Source organism: Leptidea sinapis, chromosome 27 (assembly GCF_905404315.1).
Source record: "Leptidea sinapis chromosome 27, ilLepSina1.1, whole genome shotgun sequence".
NCBI classification, from domain to species: Eukaryota; Metazoa; Arthropoda; class Insecta; order Lepidoptera; family Pieridae; genus Leptidea; species Leptidea sinapis.
The window spans coordinates 7,111,364-7,124,648 of record NC_066291.1 but is presented as its reverse complement, the minus strand read 5'-3'; the positions used below and the strand labels follow the sequence as shown (position 1 = coordinate 7,124,648).

Below are 13,285 nucleotides of genomic sequence, written 5' to 3'. Positions count from 1 at the left end.
CTGCTTTGCGTTCCACGCGGTCTTTTGAAGGTATCCATGTCGTATCGTCCCGGAAACACCGCACAAGGAAGTTTCCACAGCATTGTGGTACGTGGAAGAAAGCTCCTTGAAAACCGCACGTATGTATAACTTGGGTCTAGATAATATGTATATCAATTATTATTATTAACTTTTTATATTAATTTTAATCTATTCATAATTATATAAATAAATTATTATATAATAATTTATTTATAAAGTATTTCTAGTAGCCTTACTTATAAAGCCTGATTTATGACCCTGAGATGTCCAAACTGAAATAAATGTTAAGTCATCCTATCACCAAAGCATGCTTGACCAAATATTTAAAAAAATATTCCAGCATGATAACATCGTAAGACAAAATGATGAAACTGTAGACATAAACCAGGAGCCGACTATTGCGGCCATAACACAGTTAAAAGATAACGGAAGAATACTGCACGCAGCATCCATGGCTTTTCAGGTAAGTGTAGTAAAAATATCGATTGGCAACAACAACAACAAGATCTCAAAAAATTATCAAAACAAAAGTACTACGATATTCAAAAGAATTGTTAAAAAACGTCTGTGTGGTAAAGGTTACTATAACATAAATAACTTTGGGAATGGAACAAAAATAAATAAAATGTTTAATTGTACAACATTACTTTGTAAACATATTTTTTGATGAAAAAAAAAGCCCGCTGAGTTCGTTGCGCCGATTCTTCTCAGGTCTGAGGCATTCCTTTTGGAAGTGGTGATAGTTTTTGAATTTCAATAAGTGATGTCATGTCCTATTTAAAACAAAAATATTTGAATTTGAATTAAACGCATTTAAAAAGTGACTATTTTCACAGACTTTGCCGAGCTTAAAGATACATTTTATGAATTTAGAGATAAATAATCACTATAGCTTCTTTCGATTTGTAGGTAATCATAAAAAGGCAAGGTTTTTTTATGGCTGGTTAAATTAATTTTTTTTTTGTAATCCGTTAATGACCATATACATATTGCCATGAAGAAAAATATTCGGTGATAAAGTTGCCCTTAATGTAAAGTTGGTTTTTGCAGCCAGTACATTTATCTGCATATATTGCAGTTGGCGGAAACAGAAGCCTCTAAGAACGCATCCCCAATGAGGATTAAAAAGTTGTACCTTCTAGCTGCAAATTTATATAGTCTCAGCTCTGTTGGTGAGTTATATCGTATATGGTTATATTAAATACATTATTATCGTAATTTAAGGTTAACAATAATTAAACATTATAAAATTTACTTCACTTTTTTTTTATGAAAATAAGGGACGAGACTAGCAGGACGTTCACCTGATGGTAATTGATACGCCTTGCCCATTACAATGGAGTGCGGCTCAGGATTCTTAAAAAACCCAAAAATTCAGACTACGATTGCGCTCCTCACCTTGAGACATAAGATGTTAAGTCTCAATTGCCCAGCAATTTCACTAGCTACGGCGCCCTTCAGACCGAAACACAGTAATGTTCACATTACTGCTTCCAGGCAGAAATAGACCCATAAACTAGCCGGCATCCTGTGCAAAGGAGCCTCCCACATTATTGTTTATTCTTAAAAAAAATTTTTAACCGACTTCAAAAAAGTAGGAAGTTCTCAATTCGTCGGTATTTTTTTTATGTTTGCTACCTCAAAACTTTCGACTAGGTGAACCGATTTTGATAATTCTTTTTTTATTTGAAAGCTGGTGCTTCCCGAGTGTTCCCATTGTAATTTGGTCCAGATCTGACAGTGGAATCCATGAGAAAACCATAAAAGTCTTAAATTTTGATATACATACGTATAGCAAAGTGGACGATTAATTAATACGAATAACTCAATATCGCGCCAACTGATTTCGATGATTCTTTTTTCATTGGAAAGCATATACTTTAAAGATAGTTTGGTGAGAGTTTGGTTAGGTTCTGATTACGGAATCCATGACAAGTAACGGAACACTGTCTGTAATCAAATTACAAAAAAGTACTTTCGCTCATTGCTGCATTGAAAAATTTACACATATTTAGACAAATTGTTAGTTAGTGTACTTCAAATTCACTAAAAATCATAAAATTTTTTTAACAAAAAACAACCGCCTTTAAAAACACTGTTCCAAAACAATAGATATAATGTGCTCTAAAAAGTATAGAAATAATTGCGTATTTTTATATAACCTAATTAATTAATCTTATTCTACTTACGATTATTGTAATTTTTGGAGTCGGTGTCATCCAAGATAGGTTTGTTACTACATACATAGTTATAGGTGAGATGTGCTTGAGTCGTGAGGAGGCGAGAGGCGAGAGTGGGTTGGGACGGAAGGACACCGATTCCAAAAATAACAATAATCGTAATTGAATTAGATTAATTAATTAGATTGTATAAAATACGCAATTATTTTTATACTTTTTAGTGCACATTATATCTATTGTTTTGGAACAGTGTTTTTGAAGGCGGTTCCTTTTTGTTAAATTTTTTTTTTGTAATTAGTAATATTATAAGCTGTGTTTCATAGATGGATCTAGGAGTCGGGACGCAATCCGCAGTTACCGCGCGGCGCGTGCGCAGCATTGGGCGTGCCTTGCGATAGTGCGTGCGCGCGGGCAACCCTTCCGCTCCGACCTGGCGCTGCGAGCGGCGGCGAGGCTGGCAACACAGGTCGAACTCCTGCATCAGGCACAACATACACAGGTACTGGTTTGCTTACTTTCTATCCACTTCTCCTTATGTTTATACGAGGTAAAGGTAACTTATGTCAGCATGATGTGTTAACAAGCGCTACCAACGTCATGAACTGTCATAAGATATCCTAATTAATAATTACATTCATTTTACTACTCCTTATATTTAAATACTATTTAATATAATTAGAAATAACTATAATAGCATATAATATTTAGATCTTTAGTTAACTTGATTTGTGTATGTTAGTTGGCACTACAGCAGTGCCAACTAACAGTTGGTAGCATGATCACGGTAGACGGTCATGCCATATAGAAGCCAGAGCGCTAAGTTCGAGTGGACATGCATACATATTGTGAATTCTAAGGGGTAACGCTGCCCAAATTATATTAAATATTATAATAATAATTAGTAGTGGAAACTGTAAAATACATATAATTCAATTTTAAGTGCGTTTAAATTACCAAGCCCTTCTACACTTATAATATTTATTTACGTCACCTGGCAACACTTGAGAACCCAGTTAACATTTAACGTGGATTGTAGATGTGTACTATATTAAACAATCGTTACAATATTAATATACATAAATGAATACTCTGTTGAAGTAGTGCATATCAAATTCAGTAGTCCGTAGTATACAGTTTCTGGAGCCGCAGGCGGGTGAACTCGGCACATCCAGGTAGTGAGGGTTCCTTCCAAAGTACCTGTATCCCCTCCGTGTGGCAAAACTGTGGCACACATATGTATACATTAATGTTAAATATATTTTTATTTTTCAGGCGTGGTGCACAGTTGCTGCAATAGCATTACAAGCGCGAGCCTTCGATTTATGTTCAAAGGCCTTTATTAAATTAGAAGCAATGGCTGTAAGTATTGTGCATCTCATATAACATTTTTTTATATCAAATAGGTATGTCAGTGCAGACAACCTAACTTCATTAGGCATCTTCGGTCTTTTGCATTTTAATTTTGGAATTATTTATGAATCGTCTTTAAATCACACCGAAATATCTAACCGTATATTCTAGAGAAGTACCGACTAGTCGGTAAAGCCGACTATCCGGCAACTATCTTAGTCGGCCACTAGTCGGTGATTATTCGGCAAAAAACGCCGACTATCCGGCTTCTTACTTTGTATGTAATTATAAATAAAAAATTTGTAGGAGGAATTACAATAAATAAAAACCTTGTTTGTTTATTAATATTTTTATTTATACAGGTTAAAAAACATATCTATGAAGTTTAAACAAAATCAGTATCAATAAATGCCGACTAGTAGGCATCCTTACAACCGAATAATCGTCTAGTCGGGCAAAGTCATAATCGGCACATCTCTAGTTAGCATGTCTTAAAAGTGGACTGTAACAGAGAACTCATATACACTCATCTACCCTAAGATTAACAAAACGGTTTATCTTTATCGACCGAAATCGGCAATATCGCTCCATTCTATTAGAGTAACAAATGATTCATACGCGAATAGAGTCCGGTCAAATCCAAAAACTAGGAGTCTCGAGACATTCACACCCGACTTTGACGTTTTCTTTAATGGTAACTGTAATAACAACTAATAAATAGTAACAAAACGAAAGATAATCAAAAATTGACGATTTAACTGAAAAGTTTTCTTACTTGATTATACTGTCTACAGCCTGAAAAGTTCGAAGATCTGGCCATCGAGGTCTTTACACAATGTAAGCCGAAGGATGCTAAAGGAAATAAGATAGAATGTCCGAACTGCCTAGCCTCTCTGCAAGATTGGTAATTATTGTTCTTGCTTACTTTACGATTATAGAAACTGCTATTTATTTAGGAGCATATTAAAGGAATCTGCCCCGCAATGATTGAATCTAACTGCATTTATTGGGTGCTGCCCATATAGGGTATGTTTCGATATGCACTGCGAGCACACGAGCGAGAAAAATTCGTTCCGTTATGGACTGCCAGTATACTGCCGCAGTACCCTAGGGAAATATATGACGTCATAAATCGCCGCCATATTCTACTGTGAGCACTGGCGTTTTCGAGGTAAGGTACTCGCAGTAATTTGACAGTAGACTTTGAATTTGACAGTACTCTAACAGTTTTTTTTAATGAACTAGAAAACTTTAATACTCATTTGAATGCTGCGTCAAAAAATGCGGCTTACAGTATACGGGATTGCGTTCCGTTTTAAATAGTAACCAGTATAACTGGCTATAAAGGATCTGCTTCACAGTATACTAAATTGACGTCACACTGTACAGTGGCCGCAGTGCATATCGGAACATACCCATAATCTTTTTGTTAAACAGATTCTGTGACCACCTTAAATTATATAAATAAAAAACTTTTTAAAGGATTAAAACGCGTGTAACTGTAATGTTACATTTTTGGTAATATTTTAGTTAACCCGACGATTCAAAACGGTCGGAATTCAATAAATAACCTCGAAGAAATTATTTTATCTATATAATATATTGTTTCTTCATTAATATATAGCATATGATGCCGTAAGTCCAGCCATTTCAATACTTTAGTATTAGGGGTTACAGTATGAAATTGTCGATTTGTACTGAAAAATTGAAATTTGTTTTTTTTTTTAATTTAACATATTTATTAAATTAAAATAATTACCGTAATTATCTATACATTGCTGCCGTCTTTGCCTTTGCGAAGGTCATTTTTGCCTTTGCGATAGAACTGTGGTGATTAAGATTTGATAAACTGTGTGAAAGCATTGCCGGCCACACAGGGAGTATTGCTGTCATCTCTGGTCTGGCGCACCCCAGTATAAGCTTGAATTATGGGGGACCCAGTGCTCTGTGAACGGCCGGATCACTTGGCGTTGTGTAGAGAAGTCACTTCATTGTGTGTCTTCTACCGCATTTATCACGGGGAGTGTTCCGAAGAGCTGTTTAACCTGGTTCCTGCCGCCAAATTCCACCTTCGCACGATACGCCACAAGTAAGGATGTCATCCTCACCATGTGGATGTGTGGCGGTCCTCCACAGTGCGGTTTTCAAGGAGCTTTCTTGCACGTACTACAAAGCTGCGGAATGAGCTTCCTTGTGCGGTGTTTCCGGGACGATACGACATGGGTACCTTCAAAAAAAGCGCGTACACCTTTCTTAAAGGCCGGCAACGCTCCTGTGTTTCTTCTGGTGTTGCGGGAGATTGTGGGCGGCGGTGATCACTTAACAACCGGTGACCCGTACCCTCGTTTGTCCTCTTATTACATAAAAAAAAGCATTTTGTACTGCCTCCTGAGAAGAAAAATTTTTATCATGTAGAAAATCGCTGAAATCACGAACAAATATAGTCCGTTGGAACAAGGTCTGGGGAACACGGAGGGTGACGGATGGTTTCTAACTGCATTTCCTGCAGAGTTAAAGCGGTTTCTTGTGCTGTATGAGGTTTCGCGTTATCATGGAGCAATAATAGTGATGATCGATTCATGAGTCGGGGCTGTTTCACTGCTAGTTTTGCTATCATTGTTCGGAGTTCGGCACAGTACACACCAGCCGTATTTGCTTGACTAGATCGGAGAAAGCTATAGTGAATTAACACCATCCTGAGGACCACCAAAGTTACCATGACCCTGTTATTGATAAGCTTTGCTTTAGGATACTATTGCGGCGTTTGACCAGGGGTGAGCCATTGTATTATTTGCTTACGGTTATCGTAAAGAATCCACTTTTCATCGCATGGCACCCAGTTTTCATATATTTTTATTATTGACTTGACGTAAATGAGTCAATATTGTTGGTAAGGTAACGTTAAACCGTGCCGCTAATTTAGGATTCACTATTAATTTTAGTTAATTTATTAATTTACTATTAATTAATATAAAAGTCACTCGATTTTCGAAGTATCCATCTTTCTTGTCTAAGCTGAACAAAAAAAAACAACGAAACGACGACGTAAGTCGATAATCGAACGTTGCACATTTTTAAAAGAAGAACTGCATAGGTACCGACCATGTAACCAAGTTTCACTCAAAAATCTCAAACCATGAAGGTTCCGTGTCAATTCGAAATACCTTTTACAATAAAACGGCAATTTCATACTTTAACCCCTATTGATATATATATCTGCAAAAGAAAAATTTCAAAGTAAAGCTAAAAAATACTATCTAGAAGCTAATAACCAGGAATACCTATGATTATATTTTTAATAATACTACTATATGTTATATAAAGTCTTAAGTAATTAAAACAATTATTGTAATGCGAACTTACCGCTCGCACATAAACCTTAGAGGTTTTGCGAGTATGTCATTATTATTATATATATATTAAGATATTTTTGTTCATTGAATAAATAAATATAAAAAAAAATCAAATATAACAGGATGGCGTCGTGCCCCGCGTGCTCTGCAGTGTTCGAAGGATGCGTAGCGAGCGGGCGACCCCTGCTCGCGCCGCACACCGTATGGACATGCTCCAAGTGCACCTCACAGGCGCAGCAACACGAGATAGTTCTCAGACATTCCTGTCCAATGTGTCACGCTCATATTTCATAAATAATATAATGTTCTCTCTGTTAGATGTGTTTAATATTTATTAGGTCCTTACATATGAAATTGGCGTTTTGTATGGGAGGAACAAAAAGTCGAATATTTTTAAATATAATATATTTAATTAATCAAAGTATGAACCATTGTTTTCTATGCACTTTTGCCATCTCATAGGTAGTTCATTGATCCCTTTACTAAAAGAACCAGTCGGACGGGAATCAATAAAATCTGTGAAGGCGATTTGGACTGCCCCATCAGAGTTAAATTTTTTCCCTTGCAAGAAGTTGTCCAAAATTCGAAAAAAATGGTAATCTGTTGGAGCAAGGTCCGGGGAGTACGGAGGATGTCTTAAACATTCCAATTGAAGCTCTTCTAATTTGGTAGCCGTCTGTTGTGCAGTGTGTGGTCTAGCGTTGTCGTGAAGTAGCAGTGGCGTAGAGCGATTGACCAGCCTAGGTTGTTTAGCCGCTAGCTTTTCCATCATGGTTTGCAATTGCTGACAATAGACATCAGCCGTAATAGTCTGGCCAGGTTTGAGAAAACTGCAATGAACAATACCGGCACTAGTCCACCAAACGCTTATAAGTAACTTTTTTGGGATTATCGTAAAGAATCCATTTTTCATCACAGGTAATGATTCGGTTTAAAATACCTTCTTTATTGTGCCGGTTTAGTAATGTAACGCAGCAGTCGACGCGCGTTTGCCGGTTTGCTTCAGTCAATTCGTGAGGTACCTTTCAAGCTTTTTAATCTTCCCAATTTGCTTCAAGTGAATTAAAACAGTTTTATCACTAACACCGCAGCCTGCAGCTAACTCGAACGTGGTTTGCGTTGGATCCGCTTCCACAATAGCCTTCAATACTTCATTATCAACTTGGGTCTCAGGCCGTCCACGGGGCTTGTTCTGCAGGTCGAAATTTCCAGAACGAAAACGTTGGAACCAAAAACGAACTGTGTTTTCTTTTGCAACATGACCGCCATACACATCATTCACCCTTCGAGTCGTTTCCGCAGCACTAGTGCCACGGCGGAACTCGTACTCGTAAATAATGCGATACTTTAAGTTTTCCATTTTGTAAAATGAGTGACGCAAACAGAAAAAAACAGAAGAAAAAAAACAAATGAATGACGGTCATCGAAGCACAAATACATGAGTAAATAGCTGTACAAATTTGAATTTGGAACTCCTTACCAAAGAGGAGAACATCGTGATTAAAGTGGCCAGTACGAAATACGCCAATTTCATATGTAAGGATCTAATATTTCGGCTACCTACCTACAAGCTGGCACAGGTACGCCAATATTATTACTTTCCCTAACACGTTTTTTCTAGGGACACCAGAACTTCAACATAATTTTTCACGAAATTTAATAATTCATGGATTTTCAAGGTTGTTTGTCGCTATTGTTAAGGGATAAAAAATATAGGTAATACTTCTAATTTTGTAAAATGTACCTAATCAATTTTCATACATAACTACAATACTTAGATTATTAGCCTATTTTAAAAGCTGATAAAATTTACGCTTATGCATAGGTATGTATAAACTAATAAAAAGAAATGAAGCATTCAATTTAAGGCCTTGACGCCAAAGAGATCTAAGTACGTAAAATCAATAGTTTAACCGACTTTAAAAAAGGAGGAGTATCTCAATTCGACGGTTTTTTTTAATGTTTGTTACTTCAGAACTGACTGGGTGCACCGATTTTCATGATTCTTTTTTGTTTGAAAGCTGGTGCTTCGCGTATGGTTCCATTGCAGATATGGCAATGGCATCCATGAGAAAACCATAAGTCTTAAATTTGCATTATGTGTGCGACAAATGTGTGGTGTTCAAGGAACTTTCTATGGTGTTCTACCAAACTTTCTTGTCAGATTATTATATATTACTTGTCAAACTTTATTCCTGGAGGATACAACAGTGATATTGCAAGTGAGTGTGGATGGCAGTGATCATCAGGTAACTCATATTCTCATATCTTTTTTTATCATCAAATTTTTTTTTCAAATTGATTGGGATATTTTATGCCTCACTCTCTAAGCATTAGTTTCTATTTGTATTTTTATGAACAATGATGTTAAATCTAGCAAAGTTCCCAAAAATGGTGTGGACAAGATGACATGTGAAAAAGAAAGAAATATGTGAAAAAAAAAATGCTCGAAAATAGTTTTATTTAACCACCAGTTATTGCAAACATTACACATCACCTGACTAGATCTATTTCAACAATTGAAACATGTAATCTAACATAGTTTATCAGGAGAAGTTTGAATCATATGATAAGATAGTCTGAATAACAGAAGATTTTATTTTGCAATAGCAAACACTATCAGCACAGAAATAAATTTTACAATTATTATATCACACTAACTGGTAATCAACTTACATTATTGCTAATACAATAGGAAATAGTTACTGAAAAACGTTTCAAGCCACAAACATCACATTTTAACGAATTCATAAGTTTAATAAGTAATAGTGTATTCCCTACTTGTGGGTTGGGCTACTAGTCATGATGTCATTTAAAGAATGCCAGTAGGGCTGCCATTTTTTAGTCAGTCCGTTAATGTGAATCACGTGACCAGTTTTGTGTTCTTAACTCAATTTCAACATGATTGTGGTTTGGAACATTTTTCTGGAATTACATCCAATACAAAAAAGGAAAATAAATCACTTGGGCATTGTATCCCATTATTACTGTCCATAATTATTATTTGGCATTTCCATTTTTGAAAATTGCAATGTATTGTCAATAATTTGAAATAATTCTGGTGGCTGTGGAATTCTTCCTGTCTCCAATTTAGACCACAGTGGAATGTTGTTGAGAGATATTTCAAATGCTCCCGATGAAACCAATTGACCTTCAATCATGTTGGCCAAGAAGAACATCATCATGCAAGCGTAAAGCTTATTTTCAAGGCACCAGCTCCACCATCCTGGTTGTGGTTTGTTGAGCCATGCAAATATATTTACTCCACTTAGTATACACATTATTACTATCATCTTTCCGAAGCCCTGAAATAAGCCAAAAGGCAGATTTTATAATAAACATGATATATAACATTGCAATCTTCTCATCATTAGATATTATGTTGGCTTAAACAAATAGCTGCATTAAAAGCGCAGGTCTGGCCACATATGGAGTATTGCTGTTATCTCTGGTCTAGTGCATCCCAGTATCAGCTCGATCCATTTGACGCAGAGCTCTACGCAACGCAGAGCAGCTCGAATTGTCGGGGACCCAGTGCTCTGTGAACGGCTGGATCTCTTGGCGTTGCGTAGAGACGTCGCTTCATTGTGTGTCTTCTACCGCATTTATCATGGGGAGTGATCCGAAGATCTGTTTACCCTGATTCCTGCCGCTGAATTCCACCTTCGCACAACACTCCACAATTTAGGATATCATCCCCACGATCTGGATGTGTGGCGGTCCTCCACAATGCGGTTTCAAGGAGCTTTCTTCCTCGTACTACAAAGCTGTGGAATGAGCTTCCTTGTGCAGTGTTTCCGGGACTATATGTCATGGGTACCTTCAAAAAAACCGCGTACACCTTCCTTAGAGGCCACCAACACTCTTGTGATTCCTCTGGTGTTGCAAGAGAATGTGGGTGGCGGTGATCACTTAACACCAGTTGACTCGCTCGTTTGGCCTCCTTTTCAATAAATAAAATATAAGTATATCAGTACCCGTACGATTGTTTGTCCACCTATTCAATAAAAATAAAAAACAAATAAAAAAAAATTGTAGAGTGGATGTGGATCAGTGTTGGGAAAGATCATAATCAGATCAAAGACACTACTACTTGATTCAGATTACATGGGCTCTCAAGAAATGAAACATAAATATAACTCTCATTGCAAGCTATTAAGGACAAATACAAGTACAATGGTAAAAAAATAATTGACTTACAATTAGACGCGACATATACATGTTTAATCCTGGAGGATCATAGTTAGCTCCAATTACGGAGATTTCAGGATATTTTTGTTGTATAATACCGGCATAATCATCAAATACTTTTCTATATCCACATGAATAACTGAAAATCAAATAAAAAATTTATTTCATGTTTATTAGAATTGTTATTGAATTTTTGATATTATATCAGAGGTAAATATTATGCTATGTCAATATGTAAAATTCTGATGACCTCGCCGACAACCTTGTGGGCAAGGTGAGGAAATATATATTGTTAAGTAAACACAAATAAAATTTGAAAAACAAAATTTTATGAACTATGCGGGATTCGAACCCAAGATCTCCGGCTTTCTGTGCCAGTGCTCTAACCAACTGAGCTAACCATTTGAGTACTACCTCCCTATAAAATTCTGTTTGCTTTGTTCAACTCTCAGGTTGTGGCTTCATAAAATTTTGTTTTTCAATTTTTATTTGTGTTTAATCCTAGAAGTGAGGGTTATCACTTTAAAAACATAACATATTGTTAAGTAAACATCCTGATATGCACTCCTTTTAAAATATGTATAAATTGGGATATTCAATAACTAGTTTAGGACTGGTTTTAAGACTTCTTTGGTAAGAGATACAAAAAGATTTCCATGATCATGAGAACAACCTTCACATCTTCTGATTTTATTTTCAATTATATTCTATTAGTGGAAAAACTATTCAGTTAGGTAAATGTTATTGGGAAAGAACAGTTTTTATTGTACATTTTAGTATTTTTATCTTTTACATGAAGTTAAAACTTAATTGATTAGGTATTCACTGGTATAAAAAAAAATCTAGTAGTACAAACAGCATTCAATACATTGAAATAAGTCCACAAACAATGATGATGCTAAAATCCTGAAATGTTTGCTTCATGGAATGTCACAGATCATCCTAACTACATACATACACTAAGTTAGGTTTGTCAGCTCTTATTCATTACACACTGTTCAAATGTGGACAGTAATACTCCTGCTGAGGGCATGCTAGGGACTAATATATGATGGTTATAATATTTAATGTTAACACAGTGGTGGCCTTGGAACTTAGCTCACACATTTCCTTTATTACAGTTGTTAACCTAAACAGTGTGTATTACTTTTTATTTAAATTATATTATTTACCGATATATACCTCTAATTTAAGTTAGTCCCCAAGTATCATTTCATAATATTCATGTCATGATAATTGGTTCTCCAACCTAACTTATATTTTGTATAACATAAGTTTAAATTTTTTTGTACTCACCAATAATAAATATTCATTATATGACCAACTCCTTGCCCAATCTTGGTGATACTTTCAGCATTATTTTCATTGCCTAGGACGCAGTTATTTGAAGATAATATGAAACATAGAAATATACAAGAAATAACAGTTACACAACTATTTCTAATAAAAACCATTTTAACTCAATAATCACAACTGATATCACCAATAACTGGCCTGCACATTAATTGAATTAGTTTTTAGATATTACAAAATAAGCACATATATCTCGAACAGTAATTACTAAAAGCAAAGTTCACGAATCTACGATTGATTAGTGACAACTGACAAATGACATTTGAGTTTGACACCATTGTGCTTACTCATTTTTGAGTAAGCTCTGACTCTCTGAGCAAAGAACAAAATGCAAATAACCAAACGAGGAAAACATAAGCTTGTTATGCCTACTACTCGGTTAGATCGAGTAAGTCTTTTAGTAGCATATATATCGTATATGTTTTTATAATATGTTCCCAGAAAATGTACAAAACAAATGTATCACGAAAATAAGAGTTGTTAAAAAACGTTTGTGTGGGAAAGGTTATTATAAAATTTGTATAAAATGAATGATTTTCAATGATACCACAGACTTCGAATGGAGCGGACACCCTCACTCTCTTGAATTATAAATGTTTATTATACGATATTACATTGTAATCCATATTTTTATTTCAAAAGGCCCCTGAGTTTCTTGCGCCCCTTCTTCTTTGGATTTGCAGTCTATTTTGAATGGGTGATAGTTTTTGATTCTCAATAAGTGATTTTGAATAAAATATTTGAATTTGATAAGGTTAGATTGCGCTACGCAAGTATGGTAATTTTCGCGATAAGTTAGAGTACCATCTAAATCGTACTCACAATCTTTATGATAGG

At 35.6% G+C, this 13,285-nt stretch overlaps 2 protein-coding genes across 5 annotated transcripts in view; one reads left to right on the top strand and one right to left on the bottom strand.

Annotated features, from left to right (window-relative positions):
- The window catches only part of LOC126972751 (WD repeat-containing protein 35), a 29,199-nt gene extending 21,978 nt beyond the window's left edge, over nucleotides 1-7,221 (top strand). For 3 of the 4 annotated variants that reach the window (XM_050819771.1, XM_050819770.1, XM_050819772.1), the window contains 6 exons: nucleotides 362-484; nucleotides 1,100-1,193; nucleotides 2,525-2,700; nucleotides 3,474-3,560; nucleotides 4,346-4,455; nucleotides 7,027-7,221. In XM_050819771.1, the coding sequence (XP_050675728.1) occupies nucleotides 362-484; nucleotides 1,100-1,193; nucleotides 2,525-2,700; nucleotides 3,474-3,560; nucleotides 4,346-4,455; nucleotides 7,027-7,198 (762 nt within the window). In that variant the 3' untranslated portion in view covers nucleotides 7,199-7,221. Of the gene's footprint in view, nucleotides 1-361; nucleotides 485-1,071; nucleotides 1,194-2,524; nucleotides 2,701-3,473; nucleotides 3,561-4,345; nucleotides 4,456-7,026 lie in introns of those variants that run through there. The other variant, XR_007731197.1, reaches the window with a different exon arrangement.
- A 2,115-nt stretch (nucleotides 7,222-9,336) lies between these two features.
- On the bottom strand, nucleotides 9,337-12,675 carry LOC126972875 (thioredoxin reductase-like selenoprotein T homolog CG3887). The gene is made up of 3 exons (XM_050819984.1): nucleotides 12,392-12,675; nucleotides 11,105-11,234; nucleotides 9,337-10,209 (listed from the first exon to the last, which is right to left on the bottom strand). The coding sequence occupies exons 1-3, from the start codon at nucleotides 12,547-12,549 to the stop codon at nucleotides 9,889-9,891; spliced, it is 609 nt and encodes a 202-aa protein (XP_050675941.1). The 5' UTR covers nucleotides 12,550-12,675; the 3' UTR covers nucleotides 9,337-9,888.
- Between the last annotated feature and the right edge of the window lie 610 nt (nucleotides 12,676-13,285).